This window comes from Trachypithecus francoisi, unplaced genomic scaffold (genome assembly GCF_009764315.1).
Source record: "Trachypithecus francoisi isolate TF-2019V2 unplaced genomic scaffold, Tfra_2.0 Lachesis_group2, whole genome shotgun sequence".
Lineage (NCBI taxonomy): Eukaryota > Metazoa > Chordata > Mammalia > Primates > Cercopithecidae > Trachypithecus > Trachypithecus francoisi.
In genome coordinates this window covers 114981881-115009157 of record NW_022681465.1, presented here as the reverse complement: position 1 = coordinate 115009157, position 27277 = coordinate 114981881, and the positions used below count along the sequence as shown (strand labels likewise).

Genomic DNA, 27277 nt, shown 5'->3' with positions numbered 1-27277 from the left:
TCCACTAATTCCACCGTCTATGTCATTTCTTGGTCTCTTGATGGATTTTCTACCAGTGGTGAATTGTGTTGCTCTGTTTTGTTGTATGCCGGGCCATTTAAGGTAGGAGGCCAGCCCTGTGCATTTTACGTGATTAGGTGCCAAATACTTCGCGTTCCTTTAACTAATGTTGGGCTTTTCTTTGTCATGCAGTTAAATTATTTGGAATTAGATTGATGCTTTGGGGGATCGTTTCGAATCTTTGTTAGTTGGTATGGGAAGAAACTTCAGTCTGTGGGTAATTTGACCCCACTGCTGAGGCCCTACTCTCCTAGCACTCTCTTCAAAGGCCCTCGGACTAGGCAGACTTTTTACTCCAGCTGTGGAGACTCAGATTCTTCACCGCCCAGAGCGACCCCAGGAATTTTTCAGCCTGGTCCTTTCTCGCGGTGCTTTCACAGCCCAGGCAGTTTTGTCTCATTCATGCTCTGATCTCTGCTTGGACAGGGGACTTCCCAGTAGATCCACAGAGCTCTCTCTCTTCCCTCTCTCCATCCTCTCCCCAGTACTGCTTCTGTGTCCTATACTTGCCACGGTGAGGTCCAGGAGAACACCTATGCTCTGCTTGATTTCCCTCTCCCTGCTCTCCAGCCTGGAAACTCGATGCAGGTTTGAGCTGGGTACTTGTAGGAGCCCCAACTCTTGTTTCCTGCCTTCACTCCACTGTCCCATGCGCCCGTGTCCAGGGTCTAAAACCACTGGGTTCATGTTGTTCGTCTGGCAGTTTACTTTTTAAATATAAGGGGACCCAGTCGCAGTGGCTCACGCCTGTAATCCCAGCACTTTGGGAGGCCAAGACAGGTGGATCACTTGAGGTCAGGGGTTCGAGACCAGTCTAACATGGTGAAACCCCATCTCTACTAAAAAAATACAAAACATTAGCCAGGTGTGGTGGTGCGTGCCTGCAATCCCAGCTACTTGGGAGGCTGAAACAGGAGAATCACTTGAACCCAGGAGGCAGAAGTTGCAGTGAGCTGAGATTACGCCACTGCACTCCCTCCTGGTGACAGAGCAAGACTCTGTCTCAAAAAAAAAAAAAGAAAATAAGAGATTCCAATATGTAAATATTTATCTTTTATTATTATTATTATTAGAAAGTAACACTTCCCACCGAAACTACCAGAAACATCCAGAAAATGAAGCAGAAAAATGCAGCCCAGGGATCAGAAAAGGCCTCAGGTATGGTGTCCTCAGAGTCTTATATGTAGTAGAGAAAATTTTCCAGCCCACCTCCATCTTCTTGAGTCTGATATGCTCATCCCAGCCCCAAGAGGGGGCATCTCAGGGGATTCCAGAGCTGCCCTCAGCATCCCCCAAGCTCCCTGCCCACAGCTCAGGTGACAGTAAGAGGCCCCACAGGGGTGGGATGTGAGTCCCACATCAGAGGAGCGCTCCCAGGCAGCAAATATGCCATCACACCCTGTCAGTATCCCCTGAGACATTTTAAGGAAGTTGAGCAAGACCCAGGCTCTCAGGTGCCTCCTTGCCTGTCCCAGTGACCGGATGTGTCAGGCATCAGGACTCAGGCAGATACTGAATCTCTCACTTCTATTATCTCCTGTAACTGAATAAAGTCAAGTTCGGACCTGTCCGTGTAGAGGCAGCATCCTGCATGTGTGCAGGTGAGTTATGCCAAAGTACATCCATATTCCTCTTTCCTTCCAGTCCGGTCAATTAAACCTTGGAGTGACCAGGAAATCCAGAGTTTCCTGCAAGAATGGGAATTTCTTGAACGTGAAGTGTACAGGGTGAAGAAGAAGTATCACGTAGTATCAAAAACAATTGCCCAGCGTCTCAAGCAGAGAGGTATGAAGAAGAGCTGGCAGGAATGTCTCCAGATGCTAATAAGCTTGCAGGACTTATACTTCACTATTCAGGAGGCCAATCAGAGACCAAGGTGCCTACCCTTGCCGTGTCCTTATGGTGAGGCCCTGCACAGGATTCTGGGATACAGATGGAAAATCAGTGTCTTCTCAGGTTTGTGTGTTTTGTATTCATCTCCATAGTCCTTTAGTGACTGCCACTGGCTTCCCCCACCCCACCCCCACCATCCTTGTGCCCTGAGTAGAGCAGAGAATGACGAGACAGGCCCCTGCCCAGAGTCCCTTGGCACACAGCACAGGGGACTTGCTGCTCTGATGGGCTGCCTGCTTCTATTTATCCTTTTTGTTCTTCCCCAAAGTAATAATTCTGAGGACTTTGTTCAGGGACTTGTCCAGAATGGACATGGCCCCGGGGCTGGGTGAGGTCACAGGCAAGGATTCAGGTACAGGGTGGGTGACGCCCTCACGAGCCTTCCATGTGTCTTCTCTCTCTCAGGTCCTCCCTGTGCAGATGCGGTTGACCTTGCACCTCCCGAGCACCAGCCCCAGGCCTGTGGCATTCCCATAGCCATTCAGGAGCCGATGTGGGCCCCGACACCTGTGATCTATGTGGAAAATCCTCCAGTACCCGAATGGGAGCCCTGGAACATGAATGGTCATGCTCCATATATGTATCCTGCTTTTCCCCCAGCATCCACCCCAGGCCCCCTACCACAGTGGGCCATCTCTACTGACTAATCCAGATCTTGAAGACAATTAGAATCTGGATCCTGATTCTTCAGAAAGACTGAAAAGTAGCACAATCTGTGTGTGTTAGCGCATGACTCCTTCCTCTCCTCACCTGGTGCAATAAGAATGTGAAATAAATGAACGACCGTGACCTCATCCCTTTCTGGCTTGTGCTTGTGGCTTGGGTTGAACCTCCAATTGTAGAGAGACCACGGGACAGGGAGGGGGCTCAGCCCCCCGGTGACCTGGGACCCGTCCTTTCATTCCTGCATCATGCTTCCTGCATGGAAGCCCCTTTGTAGTAAGGGACAGCTTTTACCCCAGAGGTAATTGCTCAATCCTGCCTTCATTTCCTGGCTGTGTGACCACAGAAACCTTTTTTTTTTTTTGAGATGGAGTCTCACTTTGTCGCCCAGGCTGGAGTGCAGTGGTGTAATCTCTGCTCACTGCAACCTCCACCTCCTGGATTCAAGCAATTCGCTGCGTCAGCCTCCCGAGTAGCTGGGATTACAGGCGCTTGCCACCATGCCCAGCTAATTTTTGTATTTTTAGTAGAAACGGAGTTTCACCATCTTGGCCAGGCTGCTCTTGAACTCCTGACCTCAGGTGATCCACTCCCCTTGGCCTCCCAAAATGCTGGGATTACAGGCGTGAGCCACTGCACCCAATCAGAACTTTTATTTCATGTTTCTGAGCCCCCAGATCCTCATATTAAAATTGAAGCTGATATCTTACATCAGTGCTCTCCAATAGCTTGCAGAAGCAGCTTCAGGCTGTCCTGCAGTGCATTGCAGCCTCCCAGTTTAACGTGCCCATGCTCTACTTCATGGGAGATAAGGATGGACAACTGGAAAAGGTAAGTAATGCATTAAGGCACAAAAAGAAAGTTGGAATGGGCAGAGGCAGGGAGGCAGCATTGTACTTCGAGCCCAAGATCATTCTAGTTTCAAGTCTATTCTTTACCGTGTGCTTCATGAATTACTTTCACCTCATAAAAAGACACAAAAATGGTGAACCACTAACTAAGTGGACACCTCAAGGCCTGTGCATTTCCACCAAGAGGAGGAGAGTGAGATTAATGCATTTCATCAGTGACCCTTTTGACAAACTATCTGGTAAAACATTGGGGAATGATTAAGTCTCATGTTTTCAGTTTTAAGATCCGCCAAAGTACTCTAGAGAGGAGGGAACAAAAAAGGAAAATGGAGTTCCTCCCTCCCTCTGGAGGTGTTGGAAGTATCATGGACTAATTTTGTGTTTGACCTACCAGAAACAGTTTGAAACTTGTCTCTTACTATTTTCTCTATGCTCCTCCCCCAAACTCATGGGTCCTGCAAGTGCCCTGAGAGTCCTGTCTCCTTAAATTTTATGCCCTAGTTGCCTCACTTGCCTGACCCTAGTCCTGGCCCTGCTCCTCAGATTCCAGAGTCTCATTCTGTTGCCTAGACTGAAGTGCAGTGGTGTGATCTCAGCTCACTGCAATCTTCACCTCCCAGGCTCAAGCCATCCTCCCACTTCAGCCTCCTGAGTAACTGGGACTACATGCCTGCAACACCACACCCGGATAATTTTTCTTTTTTGTTTTGTAGAGATGGGGTTTCCCCATGTTGTCCAGGCTGGTCTCAAAACTCCTGGACTCAAGCGTTCCACCTGCCTTGGCCTCCCAAAGTGCTGGGATTACAGGCGTGAGCCACCGCACCCAGCCTATTTTTATATTTGACATTAGAAAACTATTATAACTTCAGTCAGTTATAAGTCATTATAAAAAATACTTAACCTCTTTGAGAGGACAGGTCAGAAAGATCCTGACACATTATCAAAGCTTAGGGTACGATAAATGTGCCATCACCAATGAATGGGAAGACAGCAGGCCCTACGGAAAATGGTGTGACAAATGGTTACCTCTATCAAAAAAGTACAGATGAGCCTATCCTAAGAGAAGTGAAAGAAAGAAAGGGAGGAAGGGAGGAGATAGAGAGAGAGAGAGAAAGAACACACTGCGGAAGTTTTCAATGTTGTAACACCCAGCTCAGCAGGACAAGATAAAACAAGAGCTCTCAGTCACGGTCTAAACTGGCACTGCTTTTCGAGGTTAATTTTGCAATTAACATTAAGAGTCTCAAAAACACTCATCGCCTTTGACTTAGCCATTTCACCTCCAATAATCTAGCATATTAAAACACTCAAAGATCGGATACATTTAGGTCAATAATTCTTTACCCACCAACTACATAATCCAAAAACGTCCAAAAACTCCTTTGGCAGCAAAAGCTGTCTTCAATAAATGTGATACTGTTTATAGTTTCTATTTATACCACTCAGCTGGCCTTCACAGCCATACATACTTTTAATTTTAATTTAAGTGACCCCAGTCTACTTCTTGGGGCTTATTTACCAATGCAGCCTCTCCACAGGTGCTGCAAACCTGACACACAAAGCCCCTGGTTGTTCCCAAACACGGCCCACATGCCCCACAGCAGCACTTTGGTGATACTCTTTCTGCTTCCTGACACATCCTCCTTCTCCCACATCTAAGGCCTGGCACAGACCCCATTTTTTCATAAAGCCTCAGCCATACCTGCCTCAAAATTCTGCCGCCATGATTCCCAGACACATTTTAGTGCTGCTGGATGTACATAACACAACCTGAAATGCGGTTCTGCATCTCTTCTTTGCACCTGGCTGAGGTCTCAGAGAGCGGTGGCTAAACATTTCATGGCTCCCTCAATTTCTAAACAGTGCTGTATACTGAGTGGCACCTCCCGGTGACTACTTTGTACCCTAAATGTTAAACGGAGGGATGAGTGAAACTGTATCAGGATTAATATACAGAAATACATTCCTGAATCCCATCACTTAATAGAAGTGGCCATTTGAATGCTGGCAGGTAGGAAGAAAAAAAGAGGACAAAGAAACCCCAAAAGTTGGCATCATAACTACTGCCACAGAAAAAGAGAATAAAGCAGAGTGGCAAGGTAAAGACCAGGGAAACACTGGCCACTGCAGGACAGAAAAATCTTCCAAGCTTGTCAGTAATGTAAGTTCCTCATTTTCCAATAAACTAGTGTGGCATAGGCCACTGTTCAGAGTCTAGAGTCTTGTCTTCAAAATGTTTTCCAGTATCAAGGACAACAATCTACAAGAAACAAAATGGTGAGAAAAAGCAGCACACTCACAGCTCTAAAGAGCACAGGGTAAGGCTACAAAAAGGACCAAGCACCTTCTCAACCTGCAATGTGCTCAGTGTCTGTAAATCACAAGTTAGGCGACGAAGGGCTGGTAGTTTCACACGAATTAAACTTTCCTTCTTGCCCCCGTTATCTCCCTCACCTGACCCACCCGATAGAACATCCTTAAAAGGCTCCTCTCAAATTGCTTGCACATGCTTGGAGAAGCTCACGGTACAGTCAGTGCACTCACACACAACTGAATGTGAGCAACACGAGGCTTACGAGACAGCAAAGACAACAACAAAGCTGGGCCCAGCGGCCATCACCTAAAGAACTCTTCGCTCGTTACATTGGAGCGAGTGATTTCTCTGGGACCAGGAACCACAGAACCCTGAGGGACACACAGCTGCTGGCCAAGGATTCAAGGCCTGGAGTGAAAATGTTACATTTCCCTCCCAGTGCTCATGTCTGCTATAAACTAGTTTAGTTCTGCAATGAACAACTAGATTTCTAACTGATATTAACAAACTTTTTTTTTATTTTTAAAGACAGGGTCTCGCTCTGTCACCAGGTTGGAGTGCAGTCATGGCTTACTGCAGCCCCAACCTCCCGGGCTCGAGCAATCCTCTTGCCTCAGCCTCCCAAGTAGCTGGGACTACAGACAGATGCCACCATGCCCAGCTAATTAAAAAAGTTTTTTTGTAGGGATGAGGTCTCACTATGTTGCCCAGGCTGGTCTTAAACTCCTGAGATCAAACAATCCTCCTGCCTTGGTCTTCCAAACTGCTGAGATCACAGGCGGTAGCCACTGCATCAGGCCATTGACACTTACATATGTAAAATACATCCAGAATATAAACCACTACAAAACAAAAATACTCCATCTTGATGTAACTTACCATACTATGGATTTGTTTTTAAAATGAGGTAAAAGTCGTTAAGAAAATGAAAGCACAAAAGAAGTCTATCAAAATTATAAAAACTCAAAAATGGCGGGCGCGGTGCTCAGCCTGTAATCCCAGCACTTTGGGAGGCCGAGACGGGCGGATCACGAGGTCAGGAGATCGAGACCATCCTGGCTAACACAGTGAAACCCCGTCTCTACTAAAATACGAAAAACTAGCCGGGCGAGGTGGCGGGCGCTGTGGTCCCAGCTACTGGGAGGCTGAGGCAGGAGAATGGCGTAAACCGGGAGGCGGAGCTTGCAGTGAGCCGAGATCCGGCCACTGCACTCCAGAGGGCGACAGAGCAAGACTCCGTCTCAAAAAAAAAAAAAAAAAATCAAAACTGAGTGAACAAAACTTCAGAAAGAATGAAAACAATTGGAATATAATCAGGAAACAATGTAAAATAGAAACAACAAAAGAACAATTTGTGCCGCTAAAAAATAGAGGTTAAAGTCAGAATTTTTTTTTTTTTTCTTTCTCTCCAGCCTGGAGTGCAGTGGCATGATCTCGGCTCACTGCAACCTCCGCCTCCCAGGTTCAAGCGATTCTCCTGCCTCAGCCTCTCGAGTAGCTGATATTACACGCGCCCGCCAGCATGCCCAGCTAATTTTTGTGTTTTAAGTAGAGACGGAGTTTCACCTTGGCCAGGCTGGCCTCGAACTCCTGACCCCAGGTGATCCACCCGCCTCGGCCTCCCAAAGTGCTGGGATTACAGGCATGAGCCACCATGCCCAGCCAGGAAAATATTTAAAAACAAATTAAGCAAAGATTATAAAAGTTTTTGGAGTAGCACAGTTCCCGAAACAATCACGATCCACATCAGGTCTGGGCCAGGCTGACATCTCCACATCAGGGCCCTTCCTGGTGTTCGCAGAATCTGCAACACAGACAGAGGTGCCAGGGTCAGTGGGGGGGGCACAGAGGCGGAGGGAGGAGGGGCTCCCTGGGGTCGTGCAGGTCTCAGAGCTCCTCGGGCCCTGGAAGGTGACCTTGGGCCCCTGAGCTCCCCACAGTCAGGTCTACTCAGATGCCAAGGCACTGAGGCCTGTGTGCTGCTCTCTGCTGAGGGGTTATGTGTCCACAGAGAGTGTCTGTAAGTGTCATGGAGGAAGAACTGAACCTGGGCACTCACACAGGCACCTTCAGGGGGCTGGTTCCCCGGAGAGTAAAACAGACACAGAGAAACCGGAATTTTGAGGATTCCAGGATCAACAGGCAGAGCCCTGGGCCCTAAGGGGAGCAGGAGGTCTCATGACACAGGGTGGGGGTGGTGACCCTGCCTTGCCACCCAGATCCTCTGTGCCATCCAGACAGAAGAGCTGCACATTGAATATGCACAGCTGCCTGGAGCACGTCATTGTTATTGCCTAGTAAGACCTGGTCTTTCTAACATCCCCACCAGACCTGTCTTTGTATTGTAATTTTTAAAATTACGCTTTGGTAAAACAAATTTCTCACTTTAGTATATTTTATAATAATAGGGTTACAGAAGACATACATTTGAAAGAGTGAAAAACAGTGTATAGATACACACAAACACACGTTATATGTGTACCTGATTTCAAGATTGGAAAACAGATTTAAAAAACAGAGGCTACCTGAATCATGCCCTTAACCCTCCCAAGTAAGCATGGCCCTGAAATGTCTTCAGGGGTTTGTTTTGTTGGCATTTGGCACAGATACAGAACCACTGACACCCAAGCCAGTGCTCTCTACATACAGAAGCCTCCAACCTCATCTTGAAAAATGGGGCCATGAGGTCACCCCAGGTCCCCAGGCCCCCACAGAGGCTGAAGAACCCCTGGGACTGGGCACATTTCAGTGCTTCTTGGATCCTGCCGTGTCCCCTGCTTGATGCCAGGACCTACTGAGTGCCTGCTGGCCTCAATACTGGGCAATACTGGGCCGGGTGGGCTGCTTGCTCGTGTGACAAGGAGCCTGGGGGTACCTCCATCCTTCTCACACCTTTCCCAGGAGGCCTGAACTGGGGGCGATTCATGGTCAACCCTAGTGTCTCCTCAGGATGAACTAGTGATGCTCCCAGTTGGCCTCAAGGGGCTGGGGGGGGCAGAGCTGGGTCCCCTCAAATGAGATGCTGGTGAGCTGAAGGGTCACTGCAGACAAGTAACAGTTCACATCCCATGGAATCCTGCACACGATGGCCTGACCAGCACCTCAGTGTCTCCCTCACTAAGCAGCCTGTGGAGGGCTCAGGCCAGCAGGCTCAGGGACTGCTATGGAGTGGGTGTCTGTTTCCTGGAGGATGTTCTCAGGGCATCCTTCACTTACCTTCAGAGGTCTCTAAAATATACTTAAAATGTCCCAACGGTTCAGGACATTCCACCAGGTATTCTTCCTGGGCTTCCTGGTTTTCTTCGTGGTTTTCCTGATGGGACAACAAGAAAGTGAGCGTAGCCATAAAGAACACGGGCATGTGTCTGCTTCCCTCATCATTCTGCCCACCGCACACTCACACTTTCTCTTCCACTTTTGTCTTTTCTGTTGCTTCTTCTGCAGGTGCAGAGGAGGGACTTGCTGACATCTGTGAGAAGGAGAACAGTTGTGTATGTCCAGAGACGCCAGTGCAGGAAAAGTCCTATCTGGGCAGGGGGTGCCCAGAGCAGACCCAGATGTCACTGGGAGTCCCTCCGGCACGGTAGGGTCCAGCTCATCTGACCCCAGCCCAGCCCCTCCCTGGACCCTGAAGGGTTGTTCAGCAAGATTCAAAGCTGCAGCCTGGGGGCCAGTAAACAGGGCAATGCCAAGGCAGCGGGCAGGAGGGCTGGGGTGGGGTTATCCACACTGAAGACCCGAGGACCTCAACTGTGGGATGAGACCAAGTGCTTCAGAACAATCACAAGAGAGGAAAAGAGGAAAAGGACCAGAGCTAAGAAAGGAGCTCAGGAGTCAGAAAGAGGATAAAAGAGAGAGAGCATATAAGAGGAGATCACTTACCTGCTGGTGGCTGCCTGTGATGGTGGAGTCTCCCAGTTCTGGGAAGCAAGCATCAGTGTCCGGAGGAGCAGCGGTGATGGGGTGGCCATAAGAAGGAAAGGGGAGAGTTACAGTCAAGAGAACCCCTCAGACTCCGCTGTCCCGGGGCTGTGGAGCCAACCCCAGAGCCTCTGACCTGCCCGTTTCTGGAGCCTTCTCCACAGCCCGTATCATTTCCTCTGTGCTATGAGGGAGGGACCTCTGGCTTCCCACACACTTTCCCAGCCCTCACATTCCATAACTGAGCCCAGGGAGGGGAAGCCGTGTCATTCTGTTCCTCCAAGAGGCGGCCGCCCTCTTCACAACATTGTGCATGACGTGGAATTTCTCCCTCCTCCTCCTGTAGGGCCTGCTTCTCTTCCCTCATGAATCCCATTTCCTTCCTCCTTGTGGGCCTCCACCAGTCCTACTGTTCTCCAATAGAAGAACATCGGAAAGAAGGCCAAGGCTGCATGCACTGCCAGCCTCCAATCAACACACGGATCGCATCCTGGGTCAGCAGCACCTGCCCAGGCCTGGGTTGTGTTGGGGGCTGTGGGAGCTGATGATGAATGACATCACAGATACAGTGACTGTTCTATGCCTGGAATGACCCTAGAGACTTGGAAAATATTCAGTCCTCAAAAGAATCCCACCAGCTTCTGAATATTTGGAAACAATGGAACAGAATTCAAGATAAAGCCTCTTGTCCCAGTTGCTTTAATCTGCAGGTGAGGCCAGCAGTTGTCAGCACAGAAATGAGGGGGCCTCCCGGGATTTGCCTGAGCTGTGGGAAGACTAGGAGGGTGGGTACCTGGCAGGCCTGACACACAGAACAAGCTGGGCCTGACTGGAGTGTGGGGAGCAGGACGAGGCTGTTGGGCCAGAGAGGAGGGTGTCACAAGACAAGTGACCCAAGAGGCTCCATCCTGGGCCCAGTGGATGCCAGGGACCAGGCTACAGGGAGGGCGAGAGCCACTGCCTACAGCAACACAGCAGCCCCTCCACACATATCCCCGAGGACTCCTGCCAGCCACAGAGGGCCTTGAGCCACAGCTGGACTCGGGCCTCTCCAATGAAAGCCAATTTAGGTTTCATTCAAAGCCCAAGGATTTGGGATTGGGTGAGATTGGGTGCGGAGTGGAGGCCAAAAATGTGCTCAGTCATGTGTTCCGCCCTCAGGACTCCAGGACGCCGGGGCACACGCAGGAATCCCAGAGGAAGGACTCCCTGTGTCATCCAACCCAGGGAGCACCCTTAGAGCAGGACGGTGAGGACAGGACAGGAAGGTGCCGTTGCAGGTCCTGAGAGTGTAGAGAAAGAGGGTGGGCTCCTTTCAGCTCCTGGCACACGTATGAAGGACTTTGTCTTCAGGATCACGTAGCACCTGTGAGGGGCTGTGTCCCACCCCACACTCAACATTACACCTGCATACTCATCCTGTCATCTCTATTCACAACAAAACGCTGCCCCATCAAACCCAGGGCTCTGGTGCTTGCTGTGGCAAAGGCAGGAATGATCTGGTCTTTGCAAAATGTAATCTTTAAACACCAGAGCAAGAAATGATGGTGACAAACACAACTCACACAAAGCGCATGAGGACAAAACTTTTACGACTTTCTCATTAAGATACATAAACCAAATCACACTTCTACACCTACTTCCTTTTATGTTTGGTGACTTAATAGATCCCATCCCAGGCTCCAAAACAAGTGTCACCCAATCCCCAAGAACCCTCCTCGCTGGTCAACCCTGGAGTGTTGGTCCCTACCTGACCAGTCTATTTCCTCCTGGATGGATCCAGAGGTGGTGCCCATGAGCCCAAGCACAGAGACACAAACATCAGCACTACGCTCAATCCACGGTGACCTCCCTGGGCTCTGTGAACTCAGGGGCTGTTAGGAAGGCCCTGGTCACAGTTGTGAGCCTTCAGGTGAGAGAGAGAACCGAACAATCCCTTTCAACTGTTCACCGACACTGGCTCAGAGCATCTCTTACCTCCAATCTGAGAACCCGAGATTCCAGCCTTGATGCACATGCACTGAGGCAGGTGAGCGCAGTGAACAGAATCTGGGCCAGACTCACAGCAGCTCCTTCCCAGGTGATTCAGGGAGAATGGAGATGCTCTCTTAAGAGCAGACATGTGGCAACTGGGAACTTACAGTATGGCTCTTGTGAGGAGGTTATGAATTTTTCATTTATTAAACATGAATGGGCACATATGCCACGGAGGACCACACTGGAATGCACAGGTCTAAACCCAAAGGTGAGGGAGATGTGACTCTCCCCCCTGCTGATTCCTGGCAGAGTGGTTTGCTCTGATCTGATCATTCATGGATGGGTACTTCAGGGGCACAGGAACAAGCTCCAGGTCCCCTGTGATGTGCAGGGATGCCACAACAAGAATAAAAACGCCTGGTCCAGCAAAGGAGGACTTGTAAACAGAAAGAGAGCATCTTCTGCAGCAGAAAAGCTGAACCAAGGCAGCCAGAGTAGAGATGAGGGGAAACTTCGGTGACTTCAGGAGCCCCCCGTTCTCCTGTGACCTTGGATCAGAACCCACTCAGGTTTCTAGATTACCATGAGAAACAATAGATTGAAGAAGATGAGCAGGAAGCCTTTTCACACTGGCGCTGGATCTCAGCAAAGGGGTTGGAAGCACTGGAACATTACTGGGGCCCAAGATGGGCTGGCCAGGGCTGCGCTCTGGGATGAGAAGGAACGAGGAGGACATAGTCCTTGCCCTCCAGTGACCAGCCACGGCCAGGATTCCTCCACACATAAGTAAAACAAAACAGAGTTTGAGACTAATAATTCCAAGACTATCTCAGAGAAACAGGTGAAGTGATGTCTCAAGGGTCACACGGGAAAGCTGCAAGGACCACCTGGACTCCGCTCCCTTTGCTGAGCTCACCTAGCACTGAAGCAGGGTCGCTTCTCACCTTCCCTGCAACTAGTGTGGAGCAGCCATCCTGCCTGAAAGCTGACACTCCCTTCAGTCACACAGGATTCAGGCAAAATCACACTTGGCTAACAGCAACCACACAAGGACCAGCTGTCAGGCCACGCCCAGAAGCAGGTGAAAAGTAAGAGACTGATCTCTGTCACAGCCAGAGAGACCAGGCCTGGGAACTACTGTGTATCTGGCCTGACCCTGAAGTCCATCCCTGCCGATCATGTCCTCTCTGGGCCACACTGGCTATTTCGGGAACTCAGTCCTGTTCTCTGCCTCTCATTAATTTCTGGTGGTGCCACTGCCATCCACATATAGGAAATAGAGAAGACAAGAAACAACAAAGTAGCTTCTCTCTTCAGACTCTCAGGAAGATGGGCAGACAGTGCTAACGCCAGCTATGAAGTCGGAGCTCGACCCGTTCTCCCTCAGCTGGAATATGAACATCCCGGCCACGCCCAGGTGATGATGAAGAACTGACTTCTGATGTTGCACCTCGGCTGCCCCCGTGGCTCTGCTGCCCTCATGCCTTCCTTCTGCTCCTCCAAATCATGTTCCTTTTCAGGCCCAGGCCAAGGCTGTACCTGCTCTCTCTCTTACAGAGCCCACTGGGCAGCTGTCTGGGAATTCTTAGAGCCTCAGTGTTGGTAACGCTGATTTGTGCCTTTGATCACACACAGCAGAAGGCCCTGAATACCACACAGAAAAAAACTGTATTCTAAAGATTAGAGATGACCAGGGGAATTGGGTTATGAGGAGATAATTTCTGAGGTTAGTGAGGGACATTTTAAAATCACAGCAGCCTCATTGTTTTAAAATGTGGGTTAAGTATGGACACCTACAGAGCAATCAAATTCGCCTCACATACAACATATTTCCACCAGACGCACGCTCCCAAAAGAAACTCAGTCCAGAACTGGGCTAATTTTATCTTCATATGACCTTAAGCCAACCACCTTGACTTGTTTTCTGCAAAGGCCTTCAGGAGCAAACAAAAACCTTTGTCCACAGTGGGTTCAATGGGGACACCCTGGAGCCTCTGCTGTACCACAGCCACATTTGTCTTTCCCCACCTCGTAATGCATGAGTCACCCTCCATCCTCCTAGGAAGGCAAGTGCTCGCCCTGCCACTCACACCCTAGGGCAAGCCCTTTGGTTACCTTTTCATGTTGCTGTGTTTCCTAAGCACAGAACACGGAAACCAGACTAGGCTGAGGGATAGAGGCTGAGCCTCTACATGACCTTGACAATACGTATTTTGGACACTCACCACATGAATTCAAAAAGACATGCAGGAAAATCAATGGGCACAACCTCACCCCATCCTCAGAGAATGCAGTTGCTCCCAGGGACTGCAGAATGTGACCATCACGCTCTATCTGCAACAACCATCCCTCCCATCACAGCCTAGGTCCTCATCCATGAGAGGAAGCTCCACGCAGGCTGCCCATCCACAGGCAGGCCAGCGAGACCGTGGCACATTCCTCATCATCTGGGTGACTCATCAGTATGGGAGGGCTTCCACAACATGTACCCTTTTGTGGAACTCCTGAGGATTTCTGTAATGACAGAAAATAAATTGCTATGAGCATCAGACCCTGCTGCATCCTGTGTGCACAGGACTTTTCTTCACTCAGTGACATTAGAAAGCAAGATGGAAACCAGTGTTCAAAGGACTCAAAAGAAGGGAGAAAATCGACTCACGCTAAAGACACATTTTTCTCAGAGGATGTTTCCTCTCAAGTCCATGTTGGTTGGCCAGTAAGTGATTTTGTTCGAAAGAGAACAAAGTTGGTAAAGGCACAAGCTCACTGCCCCACAATGTGTGGTGGATGCTGTCACTTTTCCCTCTGTATTAAGTCAACCCTCAGTGGGGAACAGACTCTTACTTAAAGCTCCTCCCAAGGACATTGTGTAACAAATCTAAGATACATATTGTCACATTCTCATATCTTAATTTTATCCAAATCAAATAAAATTAAGAAAACAGAAGTTTTTCTTAGACAAATCCAGGTGGTTTTATCTCCATAACTTCTGGATCCTCCTCGTCATCGCTGTCACTGCACGACTTCTGCAGATGCTCCGGCGCAACTAGGAGGACACAGAGTGACCGTCAGCACCTTGGTGGTGTTGCTCACCAACAATTCAGTAACATTGCTTGAGGTGGGTGGGGGAGGAGGACAGCAGAACAGGGGAGAGGCAGGGAAGAAAGGAAATCAGGGCCTTTGGCTTTCTAGCTCCAGGCCACCTTGTAAACGTGAAATAGCCAGTCTCAAACAGGGCACACCACATAGTGCAGGCTGTGTGTCCCTGGCAGCCTCTTAGGGCTCCTCCTTCCTAGTCTGACCTGAGCTAAAGTGCCCTCTTATTGATCCCTGCCAAAGTCATTTCTCCTCAGAATGCACATGTGCTGCTGCTCTGTATATCATCCCTTCTAGAAGGTTTTGTACAGAATCAGCAACCTTTCTTGAAAGAGATTTAATTCTAGCCAAAAGATTTCATTAACTTTTTGTGATGAGGCAATTAAACCAAGATTTGAAAAAACCCAATTATCCCACCATTTAAAGATGACCCCTACCTAGCCTGTGAGATTTCTCCTTCCACTCTTCCTTTTCAGCGCAGTGTGTGCGCCATGGGGTTCACTGCTGCTCGTGCTCACACTGACTCCAGCACCGGCACAGCCTGTCATGGGAGCAGCGAGGGGGCCGGGGGGCGGGCACTGACCCTCTCCAGCCCAGCTATGCAGGACATTCCAGCAGGGAAAATGGGTGCCAGGCTAATACCCAGGTTGATCCTTGAGATTTTATGGGATGCCGTGTCTTGGGATTGGGTTCCACTGAATTTCTAAGACGTGCAGTGATTATCTCATTAAATACGATAGAATATGCCACTCATCATTGTCTGCTTTTGAACAGGAGCTGAGGAATGACCTCACCGCTGCAGACCAAAAGCCTGGGGACTCTGCATGTTTTACGTTAATGATCACACTGAAGCCCACTGTACAATGTACCTGCTCAAACCAGCCCCAGGTGAGCTGAGCACTGACACCATCCAGTCATGATAAGTGTGTGGGATCTGAATAGGTTTTCATTCTCCCACACGCACACACAAGTGCTGGAACAACCTGGCCTAGCAAGAAATTATACCAGGGCTTTGTGACAAATTCCGGGTAGTAGCCCATGGCATTAACCTTCCACTCATTCCCGAGGTCACATGTGCCTCTTCCATTTAAAAGACCAAGAGCTTGGGAAATTCGTCTCTGCACCATGTCCATCTGAGGACTGGGGATGGTCAATTTATCTTCAGGTACAGCTGTGGTGGAGGATGAATGGGTTGATTTATGCAAACTATGCAGTGGTGATGGAATTTTCCTTGAACACTGATGCTTGTGTTGTGCTGTGAACATGGGAGTATGTTTTCTGGGGAAATGAAACACACACTCCCAGATACCCACAATCATTCCATATAGACTCGCTCCTCTGTCCCTCCAAATCCTGATGTAGCACCTCACGCTACATGACACTGCTACTTTCCGGGATGACAGTACCATGGTTACATGACACTGCTGCTTCCGGGATGACAGTACCATGGTTAGGGTCGTTTACTGGACTCTGAGTTTCTGGTCCTTTTTTTTTTTTTTTTTTGAGATAGAGTTTCACTCTTGTTCCCTAGGCTAGAGTGCAATGTCACAATCTTGGTTCATTGTAACCTCCACCTCTTGGGCTCCACTGATTCTCCTGCCTCAGACTCCTGAGTAACTGGGATTACAGGCATGCACCACCAAGCCCGGCTAATTTTGCATTTTTAGGAGAGACAGGGTTTCTCAGTGTTAGTCAGTCTGGTCTCAAACTCCTGACCTCAGGTGATCCACCCGTCTTGGCCTCTCAAAGTGCTGGGATTACAGGCATAAGCCACTGCGCCCGGCCTGACTCTTCGTATTTTTTAAACCAAACTTCCCAAATTTCATTTCTGGCAGGAAGCTCAAACAAGACAGGCCCTTCAGCAAATACAGGTGAAACAGAGCCACCTTCGCAACACTGAGATTTCAAACCTCAACAAAGAGATGACCCCAGTGTGTGTGCGCCGTGGGGCCTGCTGCTGCTCATGCTCACACTGGCTCCAGCCTTAGGACAGCCCACCCGGGGGGCAGCAGGTGGGGGCAGTGACCCTCTCTAACCCAGCTGTGTAGAAGATTCCAGTGAGAAGATGAGTACCAGGAAAACACCCAAGTTGTTTCTTCCGTTCTTATTTGGTGCTGTGTGTTGCGTGTGAGTGCTGAACTGCAGCACATGTAAGGATTGTGGAGATTATCTTATTAAGTACAATATAACATGTCTGATCATTTTCTGCTTTTGACTAGCAGATGAGAAAATTAACCCAGCACTGCAGCCAAAAGTCTGACCTCTCAATGTCTGTTTCCCATTTGTGACCACACCAAAGTCCACTGTAAAATGTACTTATCCCTACACTGAGTTATGTGACCACTGAGACAATCCTACGTGAGAGCCAGCGTTTGAGATTTCTGAAGGCTATCGAGATTTCATCTGCCACCTAGGTGCTCAAGCTCTCTGCCATAACGACAAATTATACCAGAACCACGTGATTACTGCCTAGTAGTAGCCCATGGCATCACCTTCCACCCACTCCTGAGTTCACCTCTGCCTCCTCCACTGAGGAGATAAAGAGCTTGGCAAATTCATCTCTGCACTATGTCCACCTGAGTACTGGCGAGATCCAACTGCCCTTCAGCTACAGCCGTGGTGGAGGACCAATGGGCTGATTGACGCAAGGTGTGCAGTGGTAATGGGATTTTTACTTACAACACTCATCTTTGTGTTGAGCTGTGCACATGGAAACATGCTTTCTGGAGAAACGTACACATCCTCCCAACGACATTCATCATCACTCTACACAGACTCTCCCCTTATGCCTCCCACCCTGATGCACCTCATTCAATGTCATAAAAATGACACTGCAGCTAACAGGCACTACGTAGGATGATCACCCCTCTTCAGTACACTCAGTAATTTCTGCCCTAACCTCATTTCCAATAGAAAGTTCCAACGAGAATGGTTCTCCCGATAAACCAGGCAAGAATGTGTCACCTTTCTTAACACTAAGAATTTTCCTTACCAAATAGGTGATCCCAGAATACGTACCATCTGTCTCTGCGAATGTGTCCTCCTGAGTTTAGAGAAAGGAAAACACTGTGAGGGTAAGATCGTGCTGTCCTTGTACACAGGTCTTTTCTTAACTTAGTGCTATTAGAAAGCCCGATGGGAAATTCTGGTGGAGGCAACGGTCACAAAAATAAAGCCCAGAAAACACTTGTACAAAGTCACCAGGTTTTTGTGCAAGATTTTAAAGTTAATTTTGGTGGTAAATTCAGTATTTTGAAGAAGGGTTTCTCCTGATGAAAGTGCTTGCTGACATAGTTGTAACTGAAGCTGTCATCAAGAATGCCATCTTGAATTAGTTCTTAGTTGGCAAAGAATTCTCATTTTACAATTCCCACCAAGAAATTCTCTAGTCATCTATAATGTACATGGTAGTAAGGTTTTCCTATCTTTATTCAACTGAAATGGAAAGAAACCTAGGAAAATGAAATTCCCCTTTCAGACAAAGAAAGAAGAACTCACGTTGATATCAGGGAGGATGAGGATCCTCTCAACGGGTGTCTTATGTGGATACACTACTATGTGGTCCCCTGGAGGATCTAGGAGACATAGGGTAAGTGTCACCACACGGATTCTGCTGAGAAAATCCCTCGGGTTGTACTGGGTGGTGTGGACATGAGGCTGGCATGTGTGAAGAAGGTGGGTTACCACAGACGGAGCTGTAGGCCTACCCTCCTTGGTGGTGAAGGCAGGCAAATGAGACCGTGAGGAAAGCCATGGGAAACAGCCTTGGTCCTCTAGCTAAGGCAAGTTCAGCAATGAGACACAGCTGATCTCAAAGAGGGCACAGGACATGGGGCAGGCGACCCTCCCTACAGCGTATCAGGTTCCTCCTTCCTAATCTGACCCGGGCTAACTTGCCCTCCCTTCGTGATCCCTTCTGAGGTCATTTCCCCCGAGGATCCACAGGTGCTGCTGTTCATCATCCCCCACCCCGAAACATTTTGTGCTGCATAAAAAGCCACCTTTCTTCAAAAAAATTTAATTCTAGTCAAAAGAGTTATGACTTCTCTGAACCTTTGATTCAAAGAGAATTAAACCAATATTTTAAAATGCTCAACTATCCTATTATTGAAAGATGACACGCACTTAGCAGATTTGCCCTTCGACTCTTCCTTTTCAACACAATGTATGTGTCTGTGGAATCAGTTGCTGCTCATGCTCACGCTGGCTCCAACACCGGGACAGCCCATCATGGGGGGCAGGAGGTGGGGACGCTAACACTTTCCAAACTAGCTACGCAGGGAATTCCACCGGGGAGATGGACGTCAGAATAACACCCTAGTTCTTCCTTGAGTTCCTATTCTGCACTGAGTCTTGGTTGTGTGGGTGGAATTAGGGCATATGTGACACTTGTGGCAATCGTGTTATTAAACAATAGAATATGCCCATGATTGTCCTCCGGTTTTGTTTTCTTTTCTTTTTCTTTTTTTTTTTTTTGAGATAAAATCTCACTCTATTACCCAGGGTAGAGTGCAGTGGCATGATCAGGGCTCACTGCAACCTCCGTCTCCCAGGTTCAAGTGATTCTCCTGCCTCAGCCTCCTGGGTAGCTGGGATTACGGGCACCTGCCACCACACTCAGTTAATTTTTCTGTGTTTAGTAGAGACATTGTTAGCCAGGCTGCTCTGTAACTCCTGACCGCAAGTGATTCACCAGCCTCGGCCTCCCAAAGTGCTGGGATTACGGGCGTGAGCCACCACACCCAGCCTGTTCTCTGCTTTTAAACAGGATCTCAGGAATAACACGACCACTGAATGAAAAGCCTGTGACCTCGCATTGTGTGTTTCACATTTCTGACCACACCAAAGTCCACTGTAAAACATCCCAACTCTAATTCTGGGTTATGCAACCATTAAGACCATCCTATGATGACAGACAGTGCTTAGAATGTCTATACGCCATCAAACTTCCACATGCACACCTAGGTGCTCAAAGTCTGCCAGACTGATGAGTTATACCAGGGCTGTGAGATCAATACAGGACAGTAGCCCATACAATCAACCTTCCACCCACTTCTGATTTCCCATTTCCCTCCTCTACTGAGAAAGCCAGACGTGGAGAAATTCATCCCTACCCAACCAGTATCTGATGACTGGGGATATTAAACTTAACTTCAGACAACTGTGGTGGAGAATAAATGGGCTGAGTTATGTAAAGTGTGCAGGGTGATGGAATAGTTTAAAAAAAAAAATTTTTTTTTAATTGATCCTTGTGTTGTGCTTTGATCATGCACAAAAACTCCCAAAGACACAATCACCTCCCACAGACTCTCTCCTCCACACCTCCCAAACCTGATGCACACCACCCTCTTTCATGTACGGGACACCACTTCCTGCACAGACTACAAAAACATGGTCACGATTCCTCCACCTATGAGTAGGAGACAACAGACTTTTAGACTGATGATTGCAAGGCTGTCACAGAGAAACAGAGAAACTGATGCCTTATGGGTCACATGGGAATGTAGAAAGGACAACCTAACTCCAGGGCAGCCCCTCCCTTTGCTCAGCTCAGCCTGCCTTAGAGCAGGGTCTCCTCCTCAACTCCTCTGACACCAGCACTGCACACCTGCTCAGCCTGGGAGCTGAGGCTCTTGGCCAATAATAGCTACACAAGGACCAGCTGCCCAGAGACTCCCAGAAGCTGTTCTTTGTCCCAGCCACAGGGAGATCAAGCATGGAAACTACTCTGTGTCTGGCCTGACCCTCAATCTGTCCCTGCTGATCATGTTCTCTCTGGGCTAAGTTGAACATTACAGGAACTCACTCCTGTTCTCTGTCTCTCACTAATTTCTGGTGGTGCCATTGCCACCAACACACAGGAAGATGGAGAAGACCAGAAACAAGGAAGGAGCTCCTGTGACCAGGCTCTTAGGAAGACGGCCAATGTTCAGGCCAGCCATGAGGTCGAAGCTCAACTCCTCCTTCAGATGAGGCTTGAACGTTCCGCCCACGCCCAGGTGATGATGTGGAACTGACTCTCCTGATGTTGCACCTCGGCGTCCCCTATGGCTTTGCTGCCCTCATGCCTTCCTTCTGCTCCTCCAAATCATGTTCCTCTGCAGGCCCAGGCCAAGGCTGTAGCCTGCTCTCTCCCTCATAGAGCCCAGTGGGCAGCTGCCTGTGAAGGCAAATGGTGAAGGCAGGCATCAGGAAGGCCACAGAAGACAGACTGTTGGTCCTCTAGCTAAGGCAACCTCTTGCACATGAAATAACCCATCTCAAACAGGGCCCACCACACAGTGTTTCCCTGCAGCATCCAGGGCTCCTCCTCCTAATCTGACCTGAGCTAACGTGTCCTGCCTTCTCGATCCCCTCGAGGTCATTTCCTCCCCAGGATCCACATGTCTGCTGTGTGTTTTTTGTCCCTCCTAGAACTTTTTCCTTTTTTTGAGATGGAGTTTTGCTCTTATTGAGCAGGCTGAAGTACAATGGCACGATCTCAACTCACCACAACGTCCGTCTCCCAAGTTCAAGCGATTCTCCAGCCTCAGCCTCCTGAGTCGCTGGGATTACAGTCATGCATCACCACGCCTCGCTAACTTTGTGTTTTTAGTAGAGACGGGTTTTCTCCATGTGGGTCACTCTGGTTTCAAACTCCCGACCTCAGGTGACCCACCATCTCGGCCGCCCAACATGCAAGGGTTACAGGTGTCAGACACCGTGGCCGGACAGAACATTTTGTACTAGATAAAAAGCAACCTTTCTTCAAAGAGGAGACTTAATTCTAGCTCAACTATTCTCTATATTCACTAACCTTTTGTTTTAAAGAGGACCAACCAAGATTTGAAAATACTCAATTATCCTACCATTTACAGACGACCCCTACTTGGCATGTGATGTTTGTCCTTGGCCCTGCCTTTTAACACAGTGTGTGTGCGCCGTGGGGCCTGCTGCTGCTCATGCTCACACTGGCTCCAGCCCTAGGACAGCCCACCCAGGGGGCAGCAGGGGGGGGCGGTGACCCTCTCTAACCCAGCTGTGTAGAAGATTCCAGCCAGAAGATGAGTACCAGGAAAACACCCAAGTTGTTTCTTCCGTTCTTATTTGGTGCTGTGTCTTGCGTGTGAGTGCTGAACTGCAGCACATGTAAGGATTGTGGAGATCATCTTATTAAATGCAATATAACATGTCTGATCATTTTCTGCTTTTGACTAGCAGATGAGAAAATTAACCCAGCACTGCAGCCAAAAGTCTGACCTCTCAATGTCTGTTTCCCATTTGTGACCACACCAAGTCCACTGTTAAATGTACTTATCCCTACACTGAGTTATGTGACCACTGAGACAATCCTACGTGAGAGCCAGCGTTTGAGATTTCTGAAGGCTATCGAGATTTCATCTGCCACCTAGGTGCTCAAGCTCTCTGCCATAATGACAAATTATACCAGAACCACGTGATTACTCCCTAGTAGTAACTCATAGCATCACCTTCCACCCACTCCTGAGTTCACCTCTGCCTCCTCCACTGAGATAAAGAGCTTGGCAAATTCATCTCTGCACTATGTCCACCTGAGTACTGGCGAGATCCAACTGCTTTTCAGCTACAGCCGTGGTGGAGGACCAATGGGCTGATTGACGCACGGTGTGCAGTGGTAATGGGATTTTTACTTACAACACTCATCTTTGTGTTGAGCTGTGCACATGGAAACATGCTTTCTGGAGAAACGTACACATCCTCCCAACGACATTCATCATCACTCTACACAGACTCTCCCCTTATACCCCCTACCCTGATGCACCTCATTCAATATCATAAAAATGACACTGCAGCTAACAGGCACTACGTAGGATGATCACCCCTCTTCAGTACACTCAGTAATTTCTGCCCTAACCTCAATTCCAATAGAAAGTTCCAACGAGAATGGTTCTCCGATAAACCAGGCAAGAATGTGTCACCTTTCTTAACACTAAGAATTTTCCTTACCAAATAGGTGATCCCAGAATACGTACCATCTGTCTCTGCGAATGTGTCCTCCTGAGTTTAGAGAAAGGAAAACACTGTGAGGGTAAGATCGTGCTGTCCTTGTACACAGGTCTTTTCTTAACTTAGTGCTATTAGAAAGCCCGATGGGAAATTCTGGTGGAGGCAACGGTCACAAAAATAAAGCCCAGAAAACACTTGTACAAAGTCACCAGGTTTTTGTGCAAGATTTTAAAGTTAATTTTGGTGGTAAATCAGTATTTTGAAGAAGGGTTTTCTCCTGATGAAAGTGCTTGCTGACATAGTTTGTAACTGAAGCTGTATCATCCAAGAATGCCATCTTGAATTAGTTCTTAGTTGATAAAGAATTCTCATTTTACAATTCCCACCAAGAAATTCTCTAGTCATCTATAATGTACATGGTAGTAAGGTTTTCCTATCTTTATTCAACTGAAATTGAAAGAAACCTAGGAAAATGAAATTCCCCTTTCAGACAAAGAAAGAAGAACTCACCATGATAACAGAGAGGACCCTCTCAACGGGTGTCTCATGTGGATGTATCACCGCGCGGTCCTCTTGAGGATCTAGGAGACATAGGGTAAGTGTCACCACACGGATTCTGCTGAGAAAATCCCTCGGGTTGTACTGGGTGGTGTGGACATGAGGCTGGCATGTGTGAAGAAGGTGGGTTACCACAGACGGAGCTGTAGGCCTACCCTCCTTGGTGGTGAAGGCAGGCAAATGAGACCGTGAGGAAAGCCATGGGAAACAGCCTTGGTCCTCTAGCTAGGGCAAGTTCAGCAATGAGACACAGCTGATCTCAAAGAGGGCACAGGACATGGGGCAGGTGACCCTCCCTACAGCGTATCAGGTTCCTCCTTCCTAATCTGACCCGGGCTAACTTGCCCTCCCTTCGTGATCCCTTCTGAGGTCATTTCCCCCGAGGATCCACAGGTGCTGCTGTTCATCATCCCCCACCCCGAAACATTTTGTGCTGCATAAAAAGCCACCTTTCTTCAAAATAAATTAATTCTAGTCAAAAGAGTTATGACTTCTCTGAACTTTGATTCAAAGAGAATTAAACCAATATTTTTTTTTTTTTTTTTTTTTTTTGAGGCGGAGTCTCGCTCTGTCGCCCGGACTGGAGTGCAGTGGCAGATCTCAGCTCACTGCAAGCTCCGCCTCCCGGGTTTACGCCATTCTCCTGCCTCAGCCTCCCGAGTAGCTGGGACTACAGGCGCCCGCACCTCGCCCAGCTAGTTTTGTATTTTAGTAGAGACGGGGTTTCACCGTGTTAGCCAGGATGGTCTCGATCTCTGACCTCGTGATCCGCCCGTCTCGGCCTCCAAAGTGCTGGGATTACAGGCTTGAGCCACCGCGCCCGGCCTAAACCAATATTTTAAAATACTCAACTATCCTATTATTGAAAGATGACACGCACTTAGCAGATTTGCCCTTCGACTCTTTCTTTTCAACACAATGTATGTGTCTGGAATCAGTTGCTGCTCATGCTCACGCTGGCTCCAACACCGGGACAGCCCATCATGGGGGGCAGGAGGTGGGGACGCTAACACTTTCCAAACTAGCTACGCAGGGAATTCCACCGGGGAGATGGACGTCAGAATAACACCCTAGTTCTTCCTTGAGTTCCTATTCTGCACTGAGTCTTGGTTGTGTGGGTGGAATTAGGGCATATGTGACACTTGTGGCAATCGTGTTATTAAACATAATAGAATATGCCCATGATTGTCCTCCGGTTTTGTTTTCTTTTTCTTTTTTTTTGAGATAAAATCTCACTCTATTACCCAGGGTAGAGTGCAGTGGCATGATCAGGGCTCACTGCAACCTCCGTCTCCCAGGTTCAAGTGATTCTCCTGCCTCAGCCTCCTGGGTAGCTGGGATTACGGGCACCTGCCACCACACTCAGTTAATTTTTCTGTTTAGTAGAGACATTGTTAGCCAGGCTGCTCTGTAACTCCTGACCGCAAGTGATTCACCAGCCTCGGCCTCCCAAAGTGCTGGGATTACGGGCGTGAGCCACCACACCCAGCCTGTTCTCTGCTTTTAAACAGGATCTCAGGAATAACACGACCACTGAATGAAAAGCCTGTGACCTCGCCTTGTGTGTTTCACATTTCTGACCACACCAAAGTCCACTGTAAAACATCCCAACTCTAATTCTGGGTTATGCAACCATTAAGACCATCCTATGATGACAGACAGTGCTTAGAATCTCTATACGCTATCAAACTTCCACATGCACACCTAGGTGCTCAAAGTCTGCCAGACTGATGAGTTATACCAGGGCTGTGAGATCAATACAGGACAGTAGCCCAGAGAATCAACCTTCCACCCACTTCTGATTTCCCATTTCCCTCCTCTACTGAGAAAGCCAGACGTTGAGAAATTCATCCCTCCCCAACCAGTATCTGATGACTGGGGATATTAAACTTAACTTCAGACAACTGTGGTGGAGAATGAATGGGCTGATTTATGTAAAGTGTGCAGGGTGATGGAATAGTTAAAAAAAAAAAAGAATTAAAAAAAATTAATCCTTGTGTTGTGCTTTGATCATGCACAAAAACTCCCAAAGACACAATCACCTCCCACAGACTCTCTCCTCCCCCCCCCAAACCTGATGCACACCACCCTCTTTCATGTACGGGACACCACTTCCTGCACAGACTACAAAAACATGGTCACGATTCCTCCACCTATGAGTAGGAGACAACAGACTTTTAGACTGATGATTGCAAGGCTGTCACAGAGAAACAGAGAAACTGATGCCTTGTGGGTCACATGAGAGTGTAGAAAGGACAACCTAACTCCAGGGTAGCCCCTCTCCCTTTGCTGAGCTCAGCCTGCCTTAGAGCAGGGTCTCCTCCTCAACTCCTCTGACACCAGCACTGCGCACCTGCTCAGCCTGGGAGCTGAGGCTCTTGGCCAATAATAGCTACACAAGGAGCAGCTGTCCAGAGACTCCCAGAAGCTGTTCTTTGTCCCAGCCACAGGGAGATCAAGCGTGGAAACTACTCTGTGTCTGGCCTGACCCTTAATCCGTCCCTGCTGATCATGTTCTCTCTGGGCTAAATTGAACATTACAGGAACTCACTCCTGTTCTCTGTCTCTCACTAATTTCCGGTGGTGCCATTGCCATCAACACACAGGAAGATGGAGAAGACCAGAAACAAGGAAGGAGCTCCTATGACCAGGCTCTTAGGAAGATGGCCAATGTTCAGGCCAGCCATGAAGTCGGAGCTCAACTCCTCCTTCAGATGAGGCTTGAATGTTCCGCCCACGCCCAGGTGATGATGTGGAACTGACTCTCCTGATGTTGCACCTTGGCATCCCCCATGGCTTTGCTGTCCTCATGCCTTCCTTCTGCTCCTCCAAATCATGTTCCTCTGCAGGCCAGGCCAAGGCTGTAGCCTGCTCTCTCCTCTCATAGAGCCCAGTGGGCAGCTGCCTGTGAATTCTTAGGGCCTCAATGTCGGTAACGCGGATTTCTACCTTTAATCACTCAGCAGAAAGCCCCCGAGTACCACACAGAAACTGTATTCTAGAGATTAAACACGACTAGGAGAATTGGGTTATGAAGAGATAGTTTCTGAGGTTAGCAAGGGACATTTTAAAATCACACTAGCCTGATTGTTTTAAAACGTGGGATAAGTATTGAAACCTATACAGCAATTAAATTCAATATATACACATAAGTTTCCACCAAATGCATACTCCAAGAAAAAACGCAAGCTGTACTTGGTTCAGGTTCTATTCCTATTGACCGACACCAAATGCGTTCACTTGTTCTTTTGAAAAAGCCTTCAGAAACAAGCAAACAACCAACCTTTGTCCACAGTGGGTCCAATGGGGACACCCTGGAGCCTCTGCTGTACCACAGCCACATTTGTCTTTCCCCACCTCATAACGCATGAGTCACCCTCCATCCCCTAGGAAGGCAAGTGCTCGTCCTGCCACTCACACCCTAAGGCAAACAGCGCCACCTTCACAACACTAAGATTTCAAACCTCGACACAGAGATGACCCCAGAATACGTACTTTTTGCCAGTGTGGCTGGGTCCACCTGCATCTAGAGAAAAAGAAAACACTATGAGGGTCAGACTATGCTGTGTCTTGCATGCATAGGTCTTTTCTTAACTTGACACTAAAAAAACCGATGGAAAATAGTGGTTGAGACAATGGCCCCAATATCTAGAAGACATTCATTGTAAGGCACAAGATTTTTTTGCAAGATTTTCCAATGTTTTTGTTTGACAATTCCAAATACTTCTCAAGAAGAAGGCATTTCTCTTGAGGAAAATGCCTGGTGACATACAGTTTGCAAATGTGGATGCCATCTGAAATCATTTTTTTTTTGTTGATAATGAACTCTGACATTTGCCCACCAAGAAATTCTGTAAGTCACCTATAATGTACATGGTAAGATGTATACATCTTAATTCAATTGAAACAGAGAGAAATAAAATTTCAATTTCAGAGGAAAAAGGAAGACTTTACCATGTGAACCCCTGAGGCTTCCTCC

At 48.3% G+C, this 27277-nt stretch overlaps 2 protein-coding genes and 1 long non-coding RNA gene across 4 annotated transcripts in view; 2 read left to right on the top strand and 1 right to left on the bottom strand.

Moving 5' to 3' along the window:
* Positions 1–1137: 1137 nt before the first annotated feature.
* On the top strand, positions 1138–2746 carry LOC117064539. The gene is made up of 3 exons (XM_033178616.1): positions 1138–1218; positions 1705–2016; positions 2359–2746. Exons 1-3 carry the CDS (start codon positions 1176–1178, stop codon positions 2598–2600), a joined length of 597 nt encoding a protein of 198 aa, XP_033034507.1. The 5' UTR covers positions 1138–1175; the 3' UTR covers positions 2601–2746.
* Positions 2747–3360: 614 nt separating this feature from the next.
* LOC117065415 lies at positions 3361–10087 on the top strand. The gene is made up of 3 exons (XR_004429918.1): positions 3361–3447; positions 9226–9364; positions 10049–10087. It is a non-coding gene; the product is annotated as an uncharacterized LOC117065415 (long non-coding RNA).
* Positions 7266–27277, bottom strand: part of LOC117065414 (protein FAM153C-like) — a 39465-nt gene continuing 19453 nt past the window's right edge. Inside the window, exons 8-12 of one of the 2 annotated variants that reach the window (XM_033180231.1) lie at positions 14169–14193; positions 9664–9701; positions 9183–9250; positions 8998–9094; positions 7266–7585 (exon numbers count right to left, since the gene is read on the bottom strand). In XM_033180231.1, coding sequence (XP_033036122.1) covers positions 9010–9094; positions 9183–9250; positions 9664–9701; positions 14169–14193 — 216 coding nt within the window. In that variant the 3' untranslated portion in view covers positions 7266–7585; positions 8998–9009. Of the gene's footprint in view, positions 7586–8997; positions 9095–9182; positions 9251–9663; positions 9702–11679; positions 12424–14168; positions 14194–27277 lie in introns of those variants that run through there. The other variant, XM_033180232.1, reaches the window with a different exon arrangement.